We start from the raw sequence: 27,263 nt of genomic DNA, 5'->3' as shown, positions 1-27,263 counted from the left end.
GGTGGTCTTTACATTTTTTTGCCCTATCCAGGTGGAATCAGATTTTCCTGTTATTCCCAAGTCGGAAAAGCAAAAAAATGCTAATTAGATTTGAACCACATTCCTAGGTGGTTTGAAATATCATTAATATCTGATTTCTATCTGATTTCAGTCTCAGTCTAGACCATAGACTGTATAAATGAGATGGACAAACCCCCTCCGCTGCTTTCTACAGACCGAAAATGAAGCCTTTGCTGCAAAACTGTAGGTCCGCCATCTTTCAATACGCGTCAGAATGAGTTCAGACCATTATTGGTTGGGTAGCTTGTCAATCAAGAGCGGGGGGGCGGGGAATGAATGCTATTGGTTGTGTAGCGTGTCAATCAAATCATCCCGCCCCTCCTAGAGAATAGCCTACTTTATCGTCAATTTTATAATAAATAGAACCATAACTTAGCAAAACGCATATCCTGATGATTGAAAGGAGACTTTAAACTAGCGACTGGAAGCATATAGAATTTATGACAATTTTTATTACAGTAAGAAAATCTAGTCTAAAGTTTGTCAAAAAACCCATTCACTTGCGCTAAAATAAATTCTTTCTGAACTCACAGGTCGGCGCAGGGTAAAACAGCGCCACTCTGGCCATTTTGTCGGCCTCATCGTAAATATCTCAGCCTTGCCCCTTGGTTTAGACACTCTAGAACAGGGGTCTTCAACGTTTTTCAGGCCAAGGACCCCTTAGCTGAGAGAGAGATGAAGCAGGGACTCCCACTACATATTGTATAAAATGGTGTTGCAGATTAAAATTCTTCATAGATAGCTTCATATACTGTATTTTCAGACATTTAACCACTTAAACCATCAATACTTAGTAAACTTAACCTTTGGGTCTTTTTCCCCCTCCACACCAAACCTCTTTGCCGAAAATAGCGTTGTGAGCTTGTAGATCTGCTATTTTCGGCAAATGTTTCCCTCAGAATGGGGATTCTAGGGTTCAAGTTGTTAATATTAAAAAAAAGTACTTATCACACACAGATTTGGCGGACCCCCTGTAGTAACTGAGGACCTTAGGGGTCCTGGACCCCCTGTTGAAAACCCCTGCTCTAGACACTGAAGCCTGATTGTACAACAGAGTAAACGTTAAAGACGCACTGAAGTGACATTTTCGGTCATTTTATTTTGAAGGTTCAGCCCGAAACGTCGGCTCAACGACTCTAAACCAATCAGAAGGTCCCATCCCTTCAGGCTATGGGACGTTGGATCTCAATCACTTCAGCCGTGCTGGCACACGGCTAGTGTTTGTTTACAAGTGAGAGAGAGACGGCCAGTGAAGCACGTTTGCTACTACCTGGCTTATTTCTAACCTATAATCTTTTCAGATACATATTTTAGTGTGCAGATGAAGTTTAAAATGAGTAATACACTCATCTTCAATGAGATTCAAAACGGAGTATCTCTGTAATTAAAATCAGCTGTGTTTGAAGAACGTGCAGCTATGGGAATCAAACAGGTGCATGTAATCAAGATTCATTTATATTTGTGAAGGCTGTATTATGTCATCACGCAGCACGTTTTCGTTTACAGGAAGTAATTAAGATTGGCTTTTTAGGGACTTTAGATGTAAAAATACACAAAAATGTTTTTTTTTTCTTTTTTTTTTGCATCTATTGTAAGGTATGCCCATATGATGACCACGGATATGCTCTAAAAGTGTGAAAAACATATTTTTCATTTCACTACACCTTTAAGCATTACTCATGAACATATGTTGTTAGATCATTACCACAGCACAGAAGCCAATGCAGATATAGGTTCGAGAATGTCTGAATACACTAAATCAGATCTGATCATCACTTGCTAAATAACAAGTGGACAGTCAGTCCTAAAAGGTCAGAATTTAATAGAAATAGTATTCTGTCTGCAGTCGGAACAAAGCCTAGTCTCACTGGCTCAAGGCTTCAGGCTGCTGTATACAGTACGTGCGTAAACATGTGAAAAGCACATGCATGTTTCCCAGCCGGCAGACACGATACTTCAAAAGACCACCAAGCTCTCCTCAAGCTACAGACGTTACGACGTCACTGGTCGTGGGTTTGACAGCAAAATGCTTTCTGGTCACGAGGAGGGTTTGTTTGGAATGACTGAGCGCTGTCCAGGGTGCTGGAATGAGGTGGTTCCTCTAACCTTTTCTAGATCAGGGCCCACTTGAAAAACTCATGTTCTACAGACAGCCAACCAGTTGATGAAATCACAGATTGGGGCTTTAAAGGGATAGTTCACCCAGCTGCGACGCGTTGTGAGCTTGTAGATCAGCTATTTTTGGTGCATGACATGCTTCCATAGGAAGACATGCCCGGCTTCTATGGAATACAAAGGACTGAGAGCTTGAATCCATGTGGATGTGGGTGAACAAGCGCGTGTGTGTGTGTGTGTGTGTGTGTGTGTGTGTGTGTGTGTGTGTGTGTGTGTGTGTGTGTGTGTGTGTGTGGCCACAATGCTGTATGATATCACAACAGCCAATTCGATTTCTGTGCTAATAATAACATCAACGCAGACAGAACGTCATCATCACCCAGAATGCAGCTCAACTAGGGCTGAGTCAACAACAACAGATGTTTGTCAGTCAATCGGTGAGCAGTTCTTTATGTCAACCACTAGATAGCACTAGACAGGCTAATATAATGGGGTCAATGAAAAGCAACTGTTGATAACAAAGAAAATACAGCAGTAAATACAGTATTTGCAACATATAATCAAAATGCATTTGCCATACAGTACATACCCTGATCACAAGTTGCAGCACAGCCTCTCTCAAGCCCTGAAAAAAGAGGAAAAGGTTATGAAAGAAATGTAAAACTAATGCAATTAAAATGAAAGATGCTTTAACGAATCTAATATCCTGAGCCTTCCTCCTGTCATGGAGAGGGTATTTTTACATCCACATCTATCCAAGTCTCATGGTCGGAACAATTTACACGGTATGTGAGACTTAATATTCTATTTGGCGGCTGCTGAGGATATTTGTGGTCAATATTGTGATTCATATTACATAATGTCTCTGTCGGGAGGAAACCTCTTATCTCTATATTCTAACTTTTTGTGTTTTTTTCACGTAAATGAATGCCCTACTTCAGTAGTTTTCAACCTTTTTCATGCCAAGGGCCCCTAAATTGATATACATTTGGCCACGGACCCCCATCTGAAAATCTTTTGTGCCAGGGACCCCCAGAAGAGATTTTTTTTTTTGTTAAAAAATGCAAAATTCTACAAAATTCTTAACACTTTTCTTAACAGATTTTTCTTACCCCCTGGAACCCCCTCAAAGGCCACAGGTGGTCCCCGGACCACTGGTTGAGAACCACTGCTCTACTTGATCATACTACAGCGTCACACAAAAGCATCAAAAGTAGCAGATCTACAAGCTCGAAACGCGGCGCGAAGCGACGCGTTTCGATCTTGTAGATCTGCTACTTTTGCTGTTTTTGAATTTTAATCCTGAAAAGTAACAGTTTTGGACGTATGAGGTTTCCAGCCGACAGAGACGATAAGTTATTACAATGAACATTGCAGCGATGCAACACATTGTGAGCTTGTAGATCGGCTATTTTCCAAATAGCCACTGCATATAGGTTTAAAGTGCTCATGTGGCCTAATAGTCGCTTCTTTTGGGCTTGTTTTCATTGACCGCTGGGTTGCTTATTTCTCACACAAACTCTGGCAACGCTGGAGATGATGGTGTAAATGCTGATGATGGTCACCGGTCTGGATCCAGTGAATACAGAACTGTAGTGAAAGTTAAAACACTGTATTTACAGTCACATACCGGCAAGGGGTCGACCAGCAGGGGCTTGGATTCCACAACCTGGATATCATCCATTTCAGTGAGCTGGGAGAGCCTGTGGGAGAGAGAGAGGTAGAGAGAGAGAAAGAGGTAGGGAGAGAGAGGGACAGAGAGAGAGAGAGAGAGAGGCAGACAGATAGGTTCAAAGGTTAACTCAAATCAAATGTATCGTCACGTGGCAGGTTTACAGGTGTACAAATAGTGGGTGAAATTCTTCGTCTTTACAAGCTTCAAATCATTTGCAGTTTCAAGATAGGGAAAGAAACAGAAAGAAAGACATTTTAAAACGGGTCAGAAATAGGTGTTATTCAGTGGTGGAAAAAGTACTCCAATGTTTTACTAAGTAAAAGTATCAACACTGCAATGTAGAAGTCCTCTGTTAAAAGTAAAAGTCCCAAATTAAAAATGTACTTGAGTAAAAGTACAAAAGTATTGGTATCAAAATGTACTAAAAAGTACAAAAAGTAAAAGTACTAAAATGTTTGAAAATAGCAGATCTACAAGCTTGTAGATCTGCTATTTTCAAATAGCCTAGGTATAAAATAGGGCTAAAGTGGTTAATGTATGTTTTATAATGTAATAATTTATGTCTGCAAAGTAACTAGTAACTAAAGTACAATATTTGCCTCTGAGATGTAGTGGAGTAGAAGTAAAAGTATTGGAAATTGGAAATACTCCAGTAAAGTAAAAGTACCTCAAAATTGCACTTAAGTACAGTACTTGAGTAAATGTAATTAATTAGTTACTTTACACCACTGGTGTTATTTAACCAACCAGGCGTATTAAAAGTATTCCCATTAAAGCAAAGAATGTCTCTGCCTGGGTCCAACCAACCAGTGTCTAAAAGAAACCATCTCTGTGGTTTCAGATGCTTTTTAAAGAACGTCAAAGAAGAGAAAGTCTCAGGTTACACACAAATGTTTTGTTTTTGATAGTACACATTCTTTTATTTTTCTGTTCCAAGAACTCGTAGAGAACTTCCAAGAACATGAAAGCACGAGTTTAATTTGTGTGCAAAAATGTCCCACTCCATTCCAGTCGTGCTGGACCCTTATCGTTTTCTGACCGCAGAACGATGATGCATTCCTGGACTATCTCAAAAAACTCCTCAATCAAAAGAAAAAATGAAAAAAGATCAAGAGAGGGTTGACGTGCGGTTGAGAGACACGAGTTGTTGAAAACAAAAAGCATGACAGTCAGACAAGCAAATGATAGATGACTTGAACTTGATTGATAGCGCAGCACTGTTTCCCTCCCACATAGTGTTGTTGTCTGAAGTCTGTGACTTATACTTTGTCGTGCGATGGTGTCGTTAAGCTCCGAAAATAGCCTATCTACAAGCTTGTGGTGCGTTGTGAGCTTGCAGATCGGCTATTTTCGGGGTGTTGATGATGGATAATAAGCTTTGTGTACATTTTAACCAGACTGCAACACACGCAGATAACAACCCCATGGGGACGTGCAGAGATCATGTAGCAGCAGGCCTCCGCTGTTCCAAGTCTAACACCCACAACACACTCCATAGACAAACACACACACAACACACACATCCATCCCATCCATAGACAAACAGAGAGACAAGGCAAACAGGCAGACGCTGCAGCAAGCTATTCAAGCAGAGGCAAGATGCAAAGACAACAGAAAGACATGGACCGGGTCTCTCCATGAAGCATGACTGTGGATTGCTACAATATTATACTATTAGATATTATCTAACACAGGGGTCTTCAACCTTTTCAGGCCAAGGACCCCCTAGCTGAGAGAGAGATGAAGCAGGGACCCACTCTATATTGTATAAAATTGTGTTTCAGATGAAACTTTTTTTGTTTACTTGGTCTGCTCTTTTTTCCCCCTCTACACCTATATATCTCTTTGCCAGAAATAGCAGATCTACAAGCCCGCACCACCTCGCAGCGCGAGGCGTTGTGGGCTTGTAGATCTGCTATTTTCGGCTAATGTTCCCCTCAGAAAAGGAATTCTAGGGTTCAAGTGGTTAATGTAAAAAAAACAACATCCTATTACACAAAGATTTGGTGGACCCCCTATAGTAGCTCTGAGGACCCCCTAGGGGTCCCGGACCCCCTGTTGAAGACCCCTGATCTAACATACTGTTACTGTATCATATACTATCTTGTATTGTATTTGTTATTATTGTTATCCTTTTCTCTGTCTCTCTCACTCCTTCCCCAGTTTTTTGTTGCCACCGTGGCAAAACTGCTTGCTCAGGGTGGGACGATGTCCGGTCTCTGCTCTGTAAAGTGTCTTGAGACAACGTTGTTGTAATTTGGCACTTTAATTAAATTGTGTTGAAGGACACAGAGAACAAACCATACATTCGCAATTTGAAATGTTATCCATAAAGCCTGGAACAGAAGAAAACATGCAACTAATGCATAGTGGCACTGTGATGGATCATACCAACTTGTTCTCACTCCTAAGCTTGAATTCTTTGTATAGTAAAAGTATATCAACTTGTCTAAGTTAAACATTCAATTCCTCTCTCCCTCTCTCTGACTCTCTAATTAGACTACTAAACTGTACTAATGATCAGAGTCATGTATACAGTGTGTGGTATTTATTTATTTATTTAGTTTATTATTTTGGTGTCAGCATATTGGCACTGAAAAAAACCTGTTCTTTAAATTGTGTCGTAAGGGATGGGCTGTGAAACGCAGCCAGACACGAAAATAAAATGATTCATTCATTCAAAAAAAGATTATTCATTCGTTCATTCACAGAGACAAGTCATCTACGCATATAAAAAAGGTAGACGGACAAACAAGATAAGCAGAAATAGAATCGATGATTCATTCGTAGCCCGACCGGACATGCCTGCACACGTTGGGTTCCCCGTTGCACTTTGTGTACATAAAGTCTATTATAATGCATCATGCACTATGGAAATGCAGTGCACAGGCCAGGGCAAGTCACAACCATGTCCACTGAAACTGGGACAGCGAGATCGTCGTAACAGAATGTGATCCGGTTTGGCTGCAGGTTGTGATCGTTGCATGGGACACATTGCAACCCTGCCTTTTCCTGTAAAACTTTACATGCAGGTTGATTACTTCCCAAGCTGGCGATTTCACACACTAGCAACCTCAGTGAGGGAGCTATTTGAAACACCCTTATGTGATTACAAAAATAACTAAATAGAGTATGTTAATATAACTATATGTACTTGGGTCTACCTGCAGTTCTATTGAGAAATGTATATCGTCTCTGTCAGGTGGAAACCTCATACTGTATGTCCAAAACTGTTTCTTTTAATTCAAAAGTAGCAAAAGTAGCAGATCTACAAGCTCGAAACGAGCTTGTAGATCTGCTACTGTTGATGCTTTTGTGTGATGCTGTAGTATGATCGATTAGGGCATTCATTTACCAAAAAAAAACCCCAAAAAAGGTAAAATATGGAGATAAGAGGCTTCTGCCCGACAGCAACGATATGCTGTGGCCGCATAGGAACACTACTGGTCGACAAGAGGTATTGCATGAAGCTCAAAGCGCAATACAGCACATGGAGGATCCGGGTTCGAATCCCGGGTAGGCCATGAAAGTAACTGATTGCTGCTTTACATTTGGAAACTTCTGTAGTCAATACAGCAAATCGTTTCCCCCCATATTATTATTGTCTTATATGGAGCAGTGCATCTCTCTGTTCTTCAACTCGTTCTTAAGGGCTGGGAAAAATGAATTTGAGACTGAAAAGCATGTCCAAACTCCAAATTACTTTGACCCGTTACACCAAGGCCCTATTCAGCTACTGACTGTCAACAGGAAAAGTAAAAGGGCAAGAGACGGAAAAAAAGAGAGGGACAAGCAATGACAAGACACTGAGAAAGCCAAATACAGAGAGAGAGAGAGTGGGACAGCGAGGAAAAGCGGGGGACCCAGAGAGAGAGAGAGAGAGAGAGAGAGAGAGAGAGAGAGAGAGAGAGAGAGAGAGAGAGTGGGCGTCAGATTGTGCAGTGGATCATTGGGAGAGGAAACGGTCAGGCTGTAGGCTGTGCTGCATGCAAATTAAATCAGGACAGTTCAGAGAGCCCTTTGTCTTGTCCAGCGGGCCGGCGGCTCCTATGAGGGTCAGGGGATCGGCTCCCTCTCCCCCCCTCTTCCTCTGCTGAACGCCCGGGCACTTGGCTGACACAGACTTGCCGGAAGTAGGGATTGGCTATCGATTGGGTTTTATCCAGTACCGGTGCTAAAACGGGATTTAAAAAAAATAATAATAATTTTGGCCAAGGCCAATTTGAACAATCTTGTACTAAACCGCTGCAAAAAATGTGCCAGAACTAATACTTTTCCATACAAAAAACTGTCAAGTGTCAATGTTGCCAGTGCTGCCTTACTTTGCACCGATTCTACATCAGTCTAACTCTAAATCAGGGGTTTTAAACCTTTTTCGCTTCAAGGACCCCCAAATTGACACATATTAGCTCACGGGCCCCCATTTGAAAAGACATGCCAGGGACTCAACCATTTAGGTTTATTGGGGGTCCCAATCTACACTGTATCACCATCATCAGTGTTCATTTAACTCTGAGAGTGTTACAGACATATAAGGGTCAATTTGGTTCCTAACTATTAATTTGGCTGGGGACCCCCTGGAAGCCCCTCAAGGACCACTGGTGGTCCCCGGACCACTTGTTGAAAAGCCCTCGTCTAAATCATCACACAAGTTATACAGCACTACAAAACAGTACATATTCGGTACTATACAGCATCGGCCTACCGGATGTGGTGGTACCGCTTCTGGTACGGTACGGGTTCTCAGTACTCAACCCTAGCCGGAAGTCACAGACACCACTGCGTCCATCAAAGACAGCACAGAGCTCTAGACCCCTCCACAGGCTGAGTGGGCTGGCTGGCTAAAAATCTACTGTCGATTTAGTCGACTAAAATGTATTTTGTCGGGCCGTGATGACATTGAAATGCCCGATTTATACTCAGCTGTGTGCCGAAAATAGCCGAGCTGAGCTTGTAGATCAGCTATTGTCGGAGAGTGACACCTGCACACCACCAAACACAAAATGAATTGTCTTTTAGCTCTACTGGATCTCTTCTCCACTAGTCCCTCCCTAACATTTTAGTCTAGTTTATTTGTTGACAAAATTGTCAATATTTAGTCTTAGTTTTAGTCATCATAGCTTATATATATATATATATATATATATATATATATATATATTGTGGGGAACTGATCAAAGCCAAACACAAAATGCAGGGTACAAGCCCAATTAAGGGTATTTATTCAACACCTTTCGTATATGGGACCCGCAGGTCCTTGGTAATACTTTTCAAATAACTTCAAATAATAAAGATCAAACTCAAAGTTCGCCCCGCGTCGGGGTATTTTCATGCATCACAATGTCTCTGTTGGGAATCCATGCGCCTCAGCGTCATCGTCATTTATCCATGCATTGTGTCGGGTAATGTGATTAACTCCCACAGGTTGCCTAGGAGTAAACAAAGAGTATCCTTTTAATACTACGATTCACAAGCATTCATCAATGTGCGGGAATAGTGGAGAATATTGCCTTACCGCCTGTAGCACCCGTCCAGTCACCAGGAGAGCCAATGCCAGACTGAGACAGAGTAGCCATACTTGTAGCCAGGTGCCACACCTAACCTGTCGCCGCAGCTGCGCTGAGTTGGGGCTGATTCATGATGGTGAGTGGTAGGTAACGCCCTTCTATGACGCTGCCCAGGCTGGTGCGCTGCCTGCGCGGTCTCACTCTGTCTCTGTCCCATGGCCTCTCCCTGGTGTGGTGCTTACCTGACAGGCGGTATTGTGGCGATACTCCACATATCCCCCCCCTAAGCCCGCCGCTTGGTCCGGGGGCTTCCAGCTCCTCTACTTCATACATTCGGGACAGTGCGTCTGCGTGTGGAATCTCCTTCCCGGGCCGGTGCTCCACCTTAAAACAGTAGTCCTGCAGCTCCAGGAACCACCGCGTCACTCTGGCGTTCCGGTCTTTATTGGTGGCCATCCATTTTAGGGGTGCATGATCTGTAATGAGGGTAAAGGTACGGCCCCACAGGTAATAGCGCAGGTGGTGAATTGCCCATTTCACCGCTAAACACTCTTTTTCTACTGTTGCGTAATTTTTCTCATGGTCTAGTAATTTTCTGCTCACGTAGGTAATTGGATGTTCCTCTCCATCAAATACCTGTGCGAGGACCGCCCCCAACCCGGTGCCCGACGCGTCTGTGTGGAGGACGAAGGGCCGGCTGAAGTCGGGGGCTTTCAATACTGGCTCCTCACAGAGCGCGCTCTTCAAGGTCTGGAACGCGGCCTCCGTCTCGGCCGTCCAGACAATGTGGTTGGGGCGTTTTTGACACGTCAGCTCATACAGTGGGGCTGCAATGGTAGAATAGTTTTTCACAAATTTTTGATAATAAGCCATAAGGCCAAGGAACGATTTTACTTGCTTTTTCGTGACAGGATGGGGCCATTCCCGAATCCGCTCCACTTTACGCGTCTGGGGCCGCACGCATCCTCGTCCGATCGTAAACCCCAAGTAGTCGGTCTCCGTCAGGCCGATGCGGCACTTTTTTGCATTCGCTGTCAGCCCGGCTCGTCTGAGCGCCCCAAGGATGGCGTGGAGGTGCTGCAGATGGAGGCTCCAGCTCGGGCTGTGGATCACGATGTCGTCTAGGTACGCGGCAGCGTAGTCTCGGTGGGGGCGGAGTACACGGTCCATCAGCCGTTGGAATGTGGCGGGCGCGCCATGGACTCCAAACGGCAGCACCGTGTATTGGAACAGCCCGTCGGGCGTGGAGAAGGCCGTCTTCGCCTTGGCCCGGTCCGTCAGCGGCACCTGCCAGTAGCCCTTGGTCAGGTCCAGCGTGCTGACGAACCGGGCAGGACCCAGGCGCTCGATCAGTTCATCCACTCGGGGCATCGGGTATGCGTCAAAGGCGGAGACGTCATTCAATTTTCGGAAATCGTTGCAGAAGCGCAGCGTCCCGTCTGGCTTCGGTACAATCACGATCGGGCTGGACCATGGACTGTACGACTCCTCGATTACTCCTAACTCGATCATCTTGGCCACCTCTTCTTTGATGGCGATTCGTCTGGCTTCTGGGATGCGATATGGCCGTTGGCGCACTACCTTCCCCGGGTCCGTGCGGATGTCGTGCCGGATCAGCGTGGTTCGGCCGGGGAGTTCGGAGAATATGTCCCGGTTCCGCCCCAGCAGGTCCTTGATGTCCTGGGTCTGGGCTGGGACGAGGTCTTCTCCGATGGGCACCGGGGGCAGCGTCTGCGCGGGCACGGCGGTCATCAGCGCTGGCAGCGGTAGTCGGGGGGCTGAGATCCACTTTTTCAGTATGTTCACATGGTAGATCTGATGGCCTTTCCGTCTGCCGGGCTGGCTCACCCGATAGTCCACGGGGCCCACCTTCTCCACGACCTCGTATGGTCCTTGCCATTTTGCGAGGAACTTGCATTCCGAGCTGGGGACCAACACCAGGACCTTCTCTCCCACCTGGAACTCGCGGAGCGTGGCGCCTCGGTTGTAGGTCCGGGCCTGGTCTCGCTGGGCTTTCTCCATATGTTCTCGTACCAGGGGCCAGATGGTCTTCGCCCGGGCCTGGAGACGCTCCACGTGTTCCACCACACTGCGGTGGGGAGAAGGCTGGCGCTCCCAGGTCTCTTTGGCGATGTCCAACAAACCACGGGGCCTCCGGCCATACACAAGCTCAAATGGCGAGAACCCCGTGGACGATTGCGGTACTTCCCTGATGGCAAAGAGCACATACGGAATCAACTGGTCCCAGTCTTTCCCGTCCACATCAGTTAGTTTCTTCAACATTTTTTTTAAAGTCTGGTTAAACCTCTCGACTAAACCATCCGTCTGTGGGTGGTAGACGGAGGTGCGAATGCGCTTCACTTTCAGCCATTTATACAATTGTGACATCACTCGGGACATGAAACAGGTGCCTTGATCCGTTAGTACTTCTTCAGCTATGCCCACCCGGCTAAACAGCATCAATAGTTCGTGGGCCACCGCTTTCGCCGAGGCCGCCCGCAGGGGAATGGCCTCGGGATATCGAGTGGCATAGTCTAGTATCACTAAGATATAGCGGTGACCGCGACTGGATTTTGGCAACGGACCCACAATGTCCATGGCAAGGCGTGAAAACGGCACTTCAATTATCGGCATTGGTACAAGAGGGTTATGAAACGTGGGCCGCGGAGCGGTCTTTTGACATTCAGAGCAGCCTTTGCAAAAGTCCTCTACTGCCCGTTTAACCCCGGGCCAGTAGAAGCGGGCCAATATGCGCTCGTATGTCTTTTGGCTTCCCAAGTGCGCTCCTAGTTGGTGCGTATGTCCTAAATATAACACCCGTGACACATATTCTTTTGGCACAAGTAGCTGCTCGACTAGGTCCCCCCCCTTGTCCAACACACCCCGATATAACAAGTCTTTTTTTACAAGGAAGTATGGGTGACTCAATGCACTCACCCCCTCACATTTCTTCCCGTCGATGGCGGCCACGTTCCGGCGCGCCATGTCCAGGTTCGGGTCGGTCCACTGCGCCGTGGCGAACCCCCCAGCCCGGGGTGGTTCGAGAGCTTCGGCGCCGGGGAATTCGGCGAAGGGGTCCGCAACATCAGCGGGGCCCGCGGCCCCCTGGCTTGACGTGGCCTGCATGTCCTCCGCCTCCCGTCTCTGGTCTTTTCCTCTCCTCTCCTTTTCTTTGTCTCTCTCGTCTCTCTCGTCTCTCTCATCTCTCTCGTCTCTCTCGTCTCTCGCGTCTCTCTCGTCTCCCCCATCTCCTGCCGGGGAGCTGTCACTCAGGCCAGCTGGTGTGGTGGCGCGGAACGCAGGGCAGGCGTGGAGCGCGCCTGGAGGCGCCGGGCGCGTCGGCGACGGTGGCGGGCGGTGCCGCGCAGTAGGCCGGGGTCCCAGTACCGGGCGAACAGGACACAATCAGCGCCGATCAGCAACGGCACGGGCAGGTTGGGCACGACCCCGGCTGGTACCACGGCGTCTCCCCGGGGCGTCTGGACGCGGAGCTGGGTCACCGGATAGTGGCGCACATCGCCATGGACACAGGTTACAGGCACGGTGACGGCGCTGAGCTTCCCGGCCAGGTCCGCTCGTACGAGAGTCACCGCGCTGCCGGAATCCAGCAGGGCGTGCGTGTCGGTCCGTCCAATCTTCACGGGCAGGCGTGTCTGGCGGTGCGGGCTGGTGCCGGTGTGCAGGCAGGGCCGCGCGCTGTCGGAGCTGGCTGCGGTCCCCATGGATACGTCGCGCTCTCTCTCGGGGCACGACCAGGAAATATGGTCCGCCTGCCCGCAGACATAACAGCGGCGTTGATGTGGGCCTCGGGTGGGCCCTTCGGCAACGGCGGCCTCAGTCCGGGCGGCGGATGGGTTCGGTGGCGTCGACCTTCGACGATCGCGGCTGGGCTTCTCCTCCCCAGGGCTCTTGGCTGCTTCGGTGCGCGTGGTCCTCATCATGTCCACGCTCACTTGGTGGTTTTCTAAGAGGGCCACGAGTGCCTCCAGTGAGCTTGGACTCACTTGTGAGGCGTATCTCCGGGCGTCAGGCGGCAACGAACGTATACATCTGTCGATCACTAAGCGGTCGATGATAGGTGGATTTCCCCCGGTGGTAAGCCAGCTATGAGCGCTGCGCAGAAGAGCCGCTACCTGCGGGCGAGGTGGAAAGGCCGAGTTGTAGGCCCAGCTGTGGTAGCGCTGCGCTCGAGCTGGGAGGCTGTATCCCTGGGTGGCGAGGATGGCGTCCTTCAACTTCCTGTAATCTCTGGCGTCGGCGAGGGTTAAATCCCGGCACACCCGCTGGGCCTCGCCGGTGAGGAACGGGGCCAAGAGCGAGGCCCAGTCTCCGACTGGCCACCTCTCTCTGGCTGCGGTGCGCTCAAACACTTCCAGGTACGCTTCAATATCATCTTCTGGTGTCAATTTGGTGAGTACTTCTCTAGGTGCGCGTGTGCTAGCCACATCACGGCTAATCCTATCAATTAACTTTTGTACCGCTGTCTGCAAATCGGTTTGGCTCCTCAACAGGGCCGTCAGGGCGTTGGCATGCTCCATGGTTTTTTGGGTTTGGCGTGGATCAGTGTACCCGTATTCTCCACCATATGTGGGGAACTGATCAAAGCCAAACACAAAATGCAGGGTACAAGCCCAATTAAGGGTATTTATTCAACACCTTTCGTATATGGGACCCGCAGGTCCTTGGTAATACTTTTCAAATAACTTCAAATAATAAAGATCAAACTCAAAGTTCGCCCCGCGTCGGGGTATTTTCATGCATCACAATGTCTCTGTTGGGAATCCATGCGCCTCAGCGTCATCGTCATTTATCCATGCATTGTGTCGGGTAATGTGATTAACTCCCACAGGTTGCCTAGGAGTAAACAAAGAGTATCCTTTTAATACTACGATTCACAAGCATTCATCAATGTGCGGGAATAGTGGAGAATATTGCCTTACCGCCTGTAGCACCCGTCCAGTCACCAGGAGAGCCAATGCCAGACTGAGACAGAGTAGCCATACTTGTAGCCAGGTGCCACACCTAACCTGTCGCCGCAGCTGCGCTGAGTTGGGGCTGATTCATGATGGTGAGTGGTAGGTAACGCCCTTCTATGACGCTGCCCAGGCTGGTGCGCTGCCTGCGCGGTCTCACTCTGTCTCTGTCCCATGGCCTCTCCCTGGTGTGGTGCTTACCTGACAGGCGGTATTGTGGCGATACTCCACAATATATATATATATATATATATATATATATATATATATATTTCTTTTGTTTTTATTTCGTTTTCGTCAGTGAAAAAAGGTAGTCGACCAACATTGTTCGTCATAGTTTTAGTCGATGAAATTAACACTGCATGCACGTCACTCTCCATCACTTGCCTGTTAGTCATGGTTGCCAAGTGTCCGAGGAGCCCAGTATTTGGCCAAGCTTTAGCTGTCTGTTTGGTTATTTGTTTGTCACCATCACCATCTTTGGCTCTGTGATGTGTGTCTTTCACACACATCCCCTGGGCTCTGACTGCACAGAAACACATCCTTGTTGTCAGCCTGTTGTTGTTGTATTACGGCCTTCGGCTTCAGAACAAGACCATTTATTAGAGCCAACCAACTGCTCAGTGTCTTCTCTAGCTCAAATTAAAGAAAATGTGTTTTAATCACTCCCAACGTTTCAGTTCAGGTTGTTCTTCAGGCTGAAGAGGAATTTGCATTTAAATTTGTATTTCTAGTCAAGTATCCCTAAAAGTCTAGTCTGAATTACTTCCTGTCAAAATAAAACGTAACACATGATTACATCAGCAGGTACTAACGATGTTTTACCAATAACATCATGACATGAACCTTCCAATCATTGTTCCACACAGTGATGCATCATGTGATGCATCAGACCACCAGGTTATTGGTGTGGTGCCACAAAATATGTTTATTTTAAAGATTTGCAGTGAGAAGAGAAACTTTATTCAGCACTGCTGCCTTGTAGACATGTTCTTCTACTTTATGGATAGACCTGACACCCAGGGCGGTCATGGAGGTACATGCAGTCACAGCCCAAATCACTCAGACCTCATAGCCGCCGGGTTAAAAGACCCTCAGACAGTCGGGTGTGTGGAGCCCTGCCACCAGCGCTGACTGGCTCAGCTGCAAAATAAGAAATTTCAATTGGCCTATAAAAGGGATATTTCACTTTCAAACATGTTTGGGGTTCTCAGACAGTTTTTAAAGTTGCTTGGTTCAGTATTTAGATATATGCTATTCATTTTATCAGACACGCCCCCTTCCTATTCAAACCCATTGGAACTTTATTTTATTTTATTCCCCCAAAACATTATTACAAATAAATGGAAAAAAGTAATTGAAAAACCTGTTTTCAATTAATCTAACATGGTTAAAATAGAGTTCGGGGGGTGTCTGATAAGATGAATATCAAATATCTAAATACTGAATCAAGCAACTTAAAAACTGTCTGGGGTCCTCTCAAAAGCCTGAGTAGACGTTATAATGACCCCAAACATGTTTGAAAGTAAAAATACCCCTTTAATACTCCCTTCACGATGAAGAACCCTATCGACTTTAATGTGTAGGCAATGTCAGTCAGTTCAAAACACTTCGGTCTGATTGGGCGTTAAGGGGCAGCAAGGCCTCTGGGGTCGACTCTTTAAACCTTGTTCAAAACTAAAGAGGTTCGCCATTAGAGATCAAAATGTGGACATCCGGCCAGGAACTGCAAGAAGAGATATTTCCAAAACACGGCAAGAAGAACGTGCACAAACAAACACAAGACACGCACACGTGCACACACACATGCACACAAACACACCCTTCTATTAGTTCTCACACTGGGGGAGAACAGAAGAGCGAGCCAGACCCTCACAATAATAGCACAGAGGAAAGAGGAGAGAGAGAATCAAACAACGGAGTCATTTTTCTGCCGAGAGGGCCTTCAGAAACATGGCCGTCTTCAACACTGCAGGACCTTTGTCAAGAGACGCACAGGAAAAATCAGCCCCCGCTGACATTCCAGCACCATGTGACACGGCCAGAAGACCTCGGTCACACTGACCACCATGCATTTCATACAAACAGGGGAATTTTAGAACAATAAAAAGCATGCCCCCCCCCCTCCTCCTCTGGAGGTATGTGCTGATGTTGCGTGTCCGTTGTTCAAAACACTGCCAAGTTTTTTATGTCAAGTTTGGATGGATAGATTGACCTTCATTGATGCCACACAAGGGGAATTCAATTGTCAGTATGGACAGTGGTGGAAGAACTACTCTGATATTTGACTCAAGTAAAAGTAGCAATACCACGATATAAAAATACTCTTACAAGTAAAAGGCCTGTGTTCAAAATGTTACTTGAGTAAAAGTACAAAAGTATTGGCATCAAAATGTACAAAAAGTAAAAGTACTAAAATATTTGAAAATAGCAGATCTACAAGCTCACAAGTGAGCTTGTAGATCTGCTATTTCCATTATTTTTGGAAAATGTATGAACCTTTATATGGAAACAATTAGATGATTATGTAATAAATCGTGACAGGCCTATATGGCTGTACAGCAGTATGAATCAAAAGGAATTGTTATGCACATCCATGTGGACGTTGGTGCAGCCAGGACAAAGAAAACACACTGAACCTGAATAAAATAAGTCCGCTTAGTGGACTTAGTGGAAGATTCTGCTTCCACTAAGTCTTAATGTTTGAGTTTGCACATTAAGAGAAAGCACTGCAATGCAGAACGCCAGCAACACTCCGGATTAAACAAAAAGTCTCAAGGTGCACAGCCCAACAATATCCTGAAACTGAGAAAACAGCCAGCGCACAATAAATGTCCTTTAATTCACCTCTCCACAGACAGAGCAATGGACGAGTTTCAACCTAACAGGGCTCAGCGCTGAGGAAGACCTGTTAGGTTGAAGTTTGCACCGTTTTACTCAGGAGCAGCAGCTGTTTGCGTGCGGTCTTCTTTTATTCTTGTTCAGTACTGCAGTATATGAAACACAGGAGAGATAGAGAAAAAGAGATACAACTAAAGAATACTTCTTTTTTTTTTAATCCCCTCCCTTTCCCCTCCCTTTTTTCCCTCTTCATTGTACGTTTTTATTTAATGTCAAATGTAATTTTTTTTGTGAGGGGGTTGGGTGGGAGGGTTTGTTTCTCTTGTGTTTTTTTTTTTTCTTCAGAAAACTAGAAGGGTTTCTGTTTATGTTTATCTTATCCTGTAAACTGTGACAATCCTTCAATAAAAAGTTATGCTAAAATAAAAAAAAACATAATTGGTAGTAAACTGTTAAATGTTAACCACTTTAAACCTGGCCTCACCTATTTTGGGCACATCATTTTTAGGTGAAAACAAACGACAAGCTTACAACACGTGGCAGTGTGACGCGTTGTAAGCTTGTCGATTGGCTATTTTCTGCGAAAGCTTCCCCCACAATAACATAAAACACACTAGAGACCCGAGGGACTCCGGTCAACCATATAGACTCCTTAACAGACGACGTCACACTGGCTCCAAACGTCATACTGGCTCCAAATGAAACCCATTTTATCAGGTCTTGCTAGGACGCGCTTCACCAGCCAACACACAAGCGGGGGTCGGGGTCCCCGAAACAACAGTTTGAGAATTGATTGCATGAAACAATCGCCTGTGCATCCAGTCTCAATGTTATTAAACAAATAATTGGTCTATAGGGTTTAATGCTGTGTTAACACTGGCAGATACAAAATATACAAAGCTACACAGCATGTTTGTATCTTTGTATGTTTGCAGCTGAAACCAGCTTAACTTATTCGTATCTTTGTAGCTGTTGGATGTATCTTTGTATCTTCATGTCACTGGCTTCCATTGAAAATGAGTGGCAGCCTGTGTCTTTGTCGCTGCCAAGTGATTCAACCCTGAACCCACCAACCCAGACTGGAGTGAGACAATAATTTGAAGATAATAATATAGACCCTAATGTATCCGGTAGGAGACACAAAGAGTCTCCTTTGTGTCTCCTACCGGATATATAAGGGTCTTTATTATTATGGCTCAGGAATGCGACAAAAGCAAAAATGAAAATCCATGAATTCAAGGCTTCATGGGGTGTGGAATTGATAGGAAATAAGTATTTCTTTGGGTGAACTACTCTTTCAAGGAAAACACTGTTTGCTAATGCTAACAGACACACCTCTCTGCCACCTGTTACCCATTAAAACCGGGAACGCATCTGTGTAACCACTTTGGACCATTATTTTATACTTTGGCTATTCAAAAATACCAGATCTACAAGCTCATAGCGCGGCACAGAGTGCCGCGCTATGAGCTTGTAGATAGACATATTTTGAGATGGGGGTCCGCAGCCAAATACATATAATTTTGGGGGTCCTTGACATGAAAAAGTTTGAGAACCACTGATTATAGCAACATAAGTAAAAAAAAAAAATATACCAAAAATAGGCATAGCAGATCTACAAGCTTGTTTTTGAACAGCCAAAGTATAAGATAATGCATGGTTAAAGTGGTTAAAATCTAAAATGACAGACGCTATCCCGGTCTGAAATGATTAAACCCACTGGGCACACAGCAGAAAGGTCTGACTGGGCAATAAGCTGACACAACTAGGTCACCTAGCTGACTGTGTACACTGGACTGAAGAGGGTTGGATCTCCGGATCTCTGACCCCGACACGCCACCCAGCCAGCCAGCCAGCCACCCAGCCAGGCTAATCTTTTACCTGGCTGGCCCAGAAGAGAGTATAATAACGGACGGAAAAAGATAGATGACTCAGCCAGCCAGCAGCAGCTAATGAGAGGGACACCTGAATGTGGATCTGTCTTTAAGCCTGATTTACGCCGTGTCATTGTTACGATGCCGAAAATAGCCGATCTACAAGCTCAGAACACGGCGTGCTTTGCGAGCTTGTAGATGTGCTCATTTCAGCGTATTTTTTTTTACTCAAATCTTTGCTTCTGGGGATTCTGCAAATGTCTTCCAAATCCTAACATTTTTTTGGGAAAAAAAACATACGTTTCTATAATCATAAATGGTTCAAACTTTATTTTTTGTCAAGGACCCCCAAAATGATATGTATCTGTCCGCAGACCCCCATCTCAAAATATTAAGTTCCAGGGACCTCCAGAAGCAAATATTTGAGTTAAAAATGTATATATTCAAAGATTTGCACACATTTGCATGATTTTTCAAAATAATAGATTACTTGTTAACATATACTTTGTTGCCACCACAAATAGCTAAAATAGCAGATCTACAAGCTCACAACACGTAGTGGTGTGAGGTGTGGAGAGCTTATAGATCTTATATTTTCACAGTGCTAAAACATTATCCTCAGACTTTCTAGTACAAAGCACTTCCTCCAAGAGAACTAATTAGAACACAACCACTCTACCATTTCTTTGCTTATGCAACCATTTTTACCATCTTTGGGTTCCGTTCTATTTTCTTGCACCCTCCTCCCTTGTGCGTCATGATGAAAATTAAACCAACAGAAAACGTGGGATTATTTGTTTCTAAAGAGGGAATCCCATCTCATCTCATCTCACACACACTGTTGTGGCAGATGGCTCTATTTAAACTATGGGCCATATTGGCTTGCTTGGTGTGTCATTGGCAACAGATCGTGATGCACAGGCGGCAGAGGGGGGTGTGTGTGTGTGTGTGTGTGTGTGTGTGTGTGTGTGTGTGTGTGTGTGTGTGTGTGTGTGTGTGTGTGTGTGTGTGTGTGTGTGTCACTATACTTGTGAGAACCAAATGTCCCCACAAGTATAGTAGAATATGACAAATAGACATACTGTAGTGAGGACCGTTTTCCTGGTCCTCACAAGAGAAAGTGTGCGCTTGTGTCGTGCACCGAACAAAATGCCGATCTACAAGCTCATGTCCTCAAGTATTGTAATACTGCGTCTGTGTGCTCACGTGCGTGTGTGTGTGTGTGTTAGTACAGCAGCCAGACCAGTTCCAACTTCCTACAATGTCCCTTCCTCATCTTGCACTTCTGTGTTCCTAGACAAACGGTCGTGCACACGAAGAGGTTTATGTTAGTCTAAGTTATGCACGGTCGTACCACCATCTCAAGCACACACCGAAAATAGCAGATATACAAGCTCACAGGGCGACACTTCATGCCGCACTGCGAGCTTGTACATCTGCCATTTTAAAATATTTTTGAAAAGTAATCGAAAATGTTTGGACATTTTTGAATTTCTTTTTTTTTTAACATATATCTTCTCTTCTGAGGGTCCCTGTCACAAAACCTTTTCAGATGGGGGGGTCCGTGGCCAAATACATATCAATTTGGGGGTCCTTGACACTGTAACAAGTTTGAGAAGCACTTATCTAAATAAGGCTTTTTTTAGGACAGCAAGCTATTCTCAGATATAGAACCCTTAGCCTGCCAGAAGTGACACCGAGTTATGCAACCACTAACAGGAAATAAGGGAAGGATATGGAACTGGTATGATCTCGGATGGAGAAGCCAAAATGAGCTGCAACAAACCATACAGTATAAACAAAGACAAAGTCAGTGGTCAGTGGCTGTGGTGGAAGAAGTACTCAGATATAAGTAAAAGTAGCAATACCAATATAAAAATACTCTGTTACAAGTAAAAGGCCTGTGTTCAAAATGTTACTTGAGTAAAAGTACAAAAGTATTGACATCAAAATATACTTAAAGTACCAAAAGTAAAAGTATTAAAATGTTTGAAAAAAGCAGATCTACAAGCTCAAAATGCGTCGGCGTCGCGATGCGACGCGTTGTGAGCTTGCAAATCAGCTATTTTCAAATAGCCTATGTATAAAATAGGGCTGAAGTGGTTAATGCATGTTTTATAATATAATAATTTATATATGCAAAGTAACTAAAGTTTTCAAATAATTGTAGTGGGGTAAAAGTACAATATTTGCCTCTGAGATGTAGTGGAGTAGAAGTAAAAGTATTGAAAATTGGAAATACTCCAGTAAAGTAAAAGTGCAGTACTTGAGTACATAGTAGTACTTAGTTACTTTACACCACTGGTCAGTGGTTTATATTTTCCCAATAGACGCTGCGCTTGATCGCGTTCGGTAAACACAACCTTATTCTTTTTTAAACATTGTTGCGTCTTGTGACTAAATCTGCCAGAACAATGAATAATACACACTTGTCACCAAGGTCTATTATGTGATGATTCAATAATTGACGTGACTTGAACCATAACAATAATTGACATGATATGAACCATATTTTTGGTGATATTTCCATGATCTGATGTCTAGAAATATTCATATTCAACACAAAAACTGATGAACCACATGAAACCTGGCATCCATATTCTTGGAAAGTCATATTATTAGGTGAACAGTCTGTGAAAATAGTAGAACATTCAACAAAAATAGCAGACCCTGGGAGAGACCCTGGGAGACCCCGTGCAAAGAACATGGGGTTAAATGGTTACACTTAAAGCCTATATCGCATTGGTTCTCAAAGTGGGGAGCAAATCTTTGCTTCTGGGGGTCCCTGGTACAAAATATTTTGAGATGGGGTCCGTGGCCAAATACATATCATTTTGGGGGTCCTTGACGTGAAAAAGTTTGAGAACCACTGCTAAAAAACATAAATAGCCAAAGTATCAGATCTACAAGCACAAAACACGTTTCGAGCTTGCAGATCTGCTACTTTTGATTCTTTTGTGTGACGCTGCAGTATGATCGAGTAGGGCGTTCATTTACGGGGAAAAAAAACAGGTTAGAATATGGAGATAAGAGGTTTCTGTCCTGACTGCAACAATATACTCCATTGACCGGGGTGTCCCCCAGGGCTCTATTGTTGGTCCACTCCTTTTTTCCTGATCTACACCAAACCCTCTTCTCCGAAAAACAGCTGATCTACTGCATTGGTTCTCAACCTTTTCAGGCCATGACCCCCCAACATAATCATATTGAACTGGGAACCCCCCCAAAATAATCATATTTGAACCGGGGACCCCACCCCCAAATAATCATATTTGAACCAGAGACCCCACCCCCAAATAATCATATTTGAACTGGGGACCCACCACCCTGATAAGCACTTGGAATGTAAGAGTTGAGGCATCACATTTTCGGTTCCACAGATAAGCGAGGCGTTGTGAGCTTGTAGATCTGCTATTTTCAAAAATGTTGCCTCTTTCTTAAATATAATTTCACAATTTGGCCAATGTTTGACCAGTTTATGCAGTAATGCTCTTTTTCCTTTCTTTCTTGAGGTATTAAAAAGGTCTTAAGGTCCTTAAATTGTCACTTCACTGTCATCTGGGGACCCTCCTCAAAACCATGTGGGGATCCCCCTGGGGCTCCCGACCCACAGGTTGAGAACCACTGATGTACACTGTACAAGCATGTGTACTACTAGGTCTGCTATTTTCTAACAAATCTTCAACCAAGAATACTAGGGATGCTAGGCTGCATGTGGTTAAGTGATATAACATACAATCCATAACATCCGGCCACCAGTCCCAGTTACAAAAAAACTCCATGTTTCCCTGTCAGGGTGAGAGAGAGAGAAAAACAACAACATATGCGCCGATTCAATTTAGGAGGCGGCCCGGGTTTCCATTTTTAGAGTGCTGCTAGGATAAAAGCCAGCTAGGGCCATCTTTCCACCCTTTGCCATAGGTTTAAATCCAGTGACCATCGGACTCACTCCGTCTGTACAAAAAAACAATCACTGCTTCCCTATAATCTTTGGGAACTGGCTTTAATCTGTCCACCGTTGTCTGATCTGTCCGGGAGTTTCTGAAATATATACAGCAGTAGCAGGCTGGTACAGTTCAGCTGGCACAGCTCTACATTTTCAGCAGATAAGTTATCAAAATGATTGATTTAGACATTTTTGAAAATATTTGAAAAATATATGAACATTGTTCCACAATGAAAATGATTGACAATTATGACAATTAAGCAAAAAGTGTGAAAGTGTCTTGTGATTATTATCTCAAATAATTGCGAGTAGGTGATTATGTAATAATTGTGACAGGCCTATATATCCACCAGCAGAAATGCATGCTCCAGCAGCTCTCCACACACTGACACACTGAGGTTGGTATGGGGGGGGGGGGGTGTCACAGCAGGGATCAACTAAGGGATCAACCACAAAGACCTCTTCTTGACACAACCACTGGTTGATCCCACATGGTTAGGCTACATCATGGGATCATCAATCATATTAGCCAGCTGTGTGCTTGTACTGCTTACATCAGCTGAACTCACTTCATTTGCCAGAGGTTACTAACTGTGTTTACTTGTGTCTATATATAGTAGAGCAAAAAATAATATCTTCTGAAAATAAACATTTCCAGATTTAAACTCGCATAGCCTTACTAATCCCTCGCCGTTTTAACCACAAATACATATTTTATGTTCACTATTCAAAAATAGCAGATATACAATCAAGCTTGTACATCTGCTACTTTTGAACATTGTTTTAAGGGTACAGGATAGGTGGGCACTATGGGACATTTTGACGATTTGTAGCAAAATATTAGACCTTAATTGTCGAATGTTTAAGCATGTTCTAATCCATGTACTTTACTTTACTTTTTTTTTTACACTGGAGGTGCCCACCTATCCTTTTACCTTTTCAGATGGGGGTCCGAATACATATCAGCCAAATACATATCAATTTGGGGGTCCTTGACAAAGCTTGAGAAGCACTGCCATAAAGCATCAAAACTTAAAATACCTGCCCAACAAGACACTGTTGGGCAGCAGAAAGGGTGAAAAAAAAGAAAAAGTGCAGTGGAAATTTAATGTTTAACAATTGAGATGTCAGAATGTTTTACACTGTGAATAAATATATTATCATTATCATTATAATAAAAAATTAAAAAAAACAGCAAAGTTTATCTATTGAACAAGTGTTACTTTCCTCTGCAGTGTAAAAAAAACAGTGATGTTTTTTTTTTTATGGACTAGTTTTAGCATCCTTGAATTTTATAACATATTATTTTTTGTAAAATAAGTAGGTCTACTAATGCAGCATAAAATAATGATTATTTGTTTGTATTAAGAGTCCTTGCAGGATACATACAGCTTTGACAGTTTGTAAACAAGTTGTTTACATATTTCCATTTAGCCTAAAAGTAAAGTGTTTTGAGCAAACCAGACGAATTGTTCCTTTAAATGGTAGCTCAAGGGTGGGAACAAAACGACTTGTTGTGAAAATGATGTGTCTGACATTAAAACAACAACAGTGTTTATTATGGCACTCTGGTCACGTGTGAAAAAGCAGCATGCTTGGTCTATTATAGTAAACTTACTATGTATTTATCTATAGCCCTTTGCATCATTTATAATAATTACTAGACAACAACGTGTTGACATTTCAAGGAATGTCAGACAGACCAACGTCTCTGACACTCCAGAGAAAGCGTCCAATTAAAGCAACAAACAGTGGTGGTACATTTACTCAAGTACCGTACAGTTTTGAGGTATTTTTACTTTTCCCCCCAATTTTCAATACTTTTACTTCTACTCCACTACATCTCAGAGGCAGGAACCCAACAACATGGAACACAGTAAACAAACATGCGGTTGACAATTGACAACAACAACAAAAAACCTGCACATTGGAGTTATTATTAAGTAGAAACTTACCTGTATCTCTTTAAATAGTTGCTTGTATCTTCAGGTGAACAAACACGCAAAACAAAGTAAGAGAGAGTCCTCGAAAACAAACTTGTTCTCCTGTCAGTAAGAAGTGTCTCAGTCTCTAATAAAGACTCTCTGGTTTCTTTCTGCTGACTTGGCGGATCCTTCCTTTATTTACTACGTGCAGCTCAGTCTCAGTCACTGTGGATACAATTGTATCAGGGAATGTTATAAAGGCTTGGGGGGCGCGGCCCACTTCCCTTCTCTCTACACACTGCACACTGCACAGACACAGTGCAGAGTGTTGGGCAATAACACTCTGCTGTTAGATCAGTGATCTGCTGCTCAGCTCTGTTGCCAAGTAGTTGCATGAGATGAGAGACAGGCCTGATGACACGTACAAGTGGAACTCTCAATGTAGTACAGCAGATTAATGGCACGTACGTTTCATAAGAATCCTTCACATTGTGATGCAAGCATGACACACAGATCACAGTTAAAAATGTTTGCTTTAAAAAGTATATTCAAAGATTTGCACACATTTTCCATGATTTAAAAAAAAATAGCAGATCTACAAGCTCATGGCGTGGCACTCAGTGCCGTGCTATGAGCTTGTAGATCTGCTAAATTTGAAAAGTATACAAACACTCTGTAAGGGCTCTTATAGAAAAAGGTGCTGGCCACTCCAAAAATCCAAGATGGCAACCATTTTTTCAAGATGGCCGCCACCTTAGCGGAGCAGATAGTAATATTATCTTTCAGGTTGTGATACAGCCAGGGATGAAATTTGGCACAAATACTCTGGAAGGGCGACACTTACATTTTTTTTGAATATAAAGGAACTACCTGTAGCCCTCTTCTACTTCCGGTTAGACACGCTGCATTAGTTCTTCCTATTCAGCCTTTTCACATTATTGCTTCATGGTCACATGATTTGTTGCACCAGGCAGTACAAGTAGAGCCTCTGCCTGATGACCAAAAGCCTAATGTCTCCGCCTGCCAAGGGGGAATTCCCCTTTTGGCTAGTGGTTAAGATGTTGGATCTCTATGCAGGAGACACAGGTTTGCTCCAGTGTCTTCCTTCCTTCCTTAATGCTTACCTTAGATGGCACCGGACCAGCCTGAAATTGGCTTGAGGCGCGGTCGAACCCCTTTGTTCCTGACTAACCATAATTCCTCATCATGGGTCACCAGTGACTGTTTCCAAACAAACTATGTTTGATAGTGAGCGCTCATGGTGTGCAGAGTCAGGGCATCGCTTGTTGGTGGTAAAGTGTCAACATTGGCTTTCAGTTTCTGAAACAGGGCACTACGTGGTGGATTGAATTGCTGGTTGATTTTGTGTCATAGGGTTTGCATGGTTCAAATCCGCCGTGGTGCACGCGAACACAATTGGCCCGTGTTCAGGGGAGGGAAGCCGGGCGAAGGGAGGAGCGTGATAGTTGTCACTGTGAGTTAGTAGGATACAACAGCAGTGACAATACAGCAATGTGTGTGTGGGGAGGAATCAATTGGCATACTGACTAAATTGGGGAGAAAAAGGGGTTAAAAAGAAAGAAAAAACAACAACAAATTAACCAAAGTTAGGACCAGTTCTTATGGTGGACAATTAGTCTACAGAGTTGAAATAGAGAACTCAATTAAATCAATACAAAGTCACATGAGAAATTCACTGATTATAGAAAACATAATAAATGCTTGCCTGTACAATCAAATAGACATCAGTGAAGTGAATAGAACCACAGAAATGAAAACAACATGGCAATCCGTTGTTAATCCAATATAGTAAACAATGGTGAAACGGGCATTTGTGGAAAAGCTTGAGCCAATACCCAGGTGCTGACTAGGTTGTCTGCTTTTCCCCGGAGGTGTTAAATTTATTTGCAATATCAGTTTTGCCCCATACCCTTTCAAGGACCCCCGGTTTGATATGTATTAGGTTATGGACCCTGTTTTGATTTTAAATATATATATCTGGGACCCCAATCTACAATGTAAAAAAAGTGTTAATTTAACTCAGAGAGAGTATGGGTCCAATTGTATACACTCTCCGAGTTAGCCAATAGCCAAGTAGCCAAATTCCTGGCAAGTATTTGACCTCAGTGTCAACAAATAACGTTCCATGATACTGAGAGAGATTTTTTTACATTCAGTCATTAGTTTAGACACTCAGCGTGTCACGGTGAAACTTGTAGCTCACTTTAACCCAGTATGACCGGGACAGATGCTCATCTGTCATTTTAGATATTAACCACTTTAACCATTATCTTATACTTTGGCCATTCAAAAATAGCAGATCTACAAGCTCATAGCACAGCACTGA

General features: G+C 44.1%; 1 protein-coding gene across 1 annotated transcript in view; it reads right to left on the bottom strand.

Annotated features, from left to right (window-relative positions):
- The window catches only part of ndrg1a (N-myc downstream regulated 1a), a 49,157-nt gene extending 23,953 nt beyond the window's left edge, over positions 1 to 25,204 (bottom strand). Inside the window, exons 1-3 of the mRNA XM_084079680.1 lie at positions 24,947 to 25,204; positions 3,806 to 3,878; positions 2,765 to 2,800 (exon numbers count right to left, since the gene is read on the bottom strand). Coding sequence (XP_083935806.1) covers positions 2,765 to 2,800; positions 3,806 to 3,859 — 90 coding nt within the window. The 5' untranslated portion in view covers positions 3,860 to 3,878; positions 24,947 to 25,204. The remainder of the gene's footprint in view (positions 1 to 2,764; positions 2,801 to 3,805; positions 3,879 to 24,946) is intronic.
- Positions 25,205 to 27,263: the final 2,059 nt, after the last annotated feature.

The sequence above is a fragment of the Gymnoscopelus microlampas genome (assembly GCF_963454915.1).
Source record: "Gymnoscopelus microlampas genome assembly, chromosome: 15".
In the NCBI taxonomy this organism is placed as follows: Eukaryota; Metazoa; Chordata; class Actinopteri; order Myctophiformes; family Myctophidae; genus Gymnoscopelus; species Gymnoscopelus microlampas.
The sequence above is the reverse complement of the archived record's forward strand: the minus strand, read 5'-3'. Positions and strand labels throughout refer to the sequence as shown.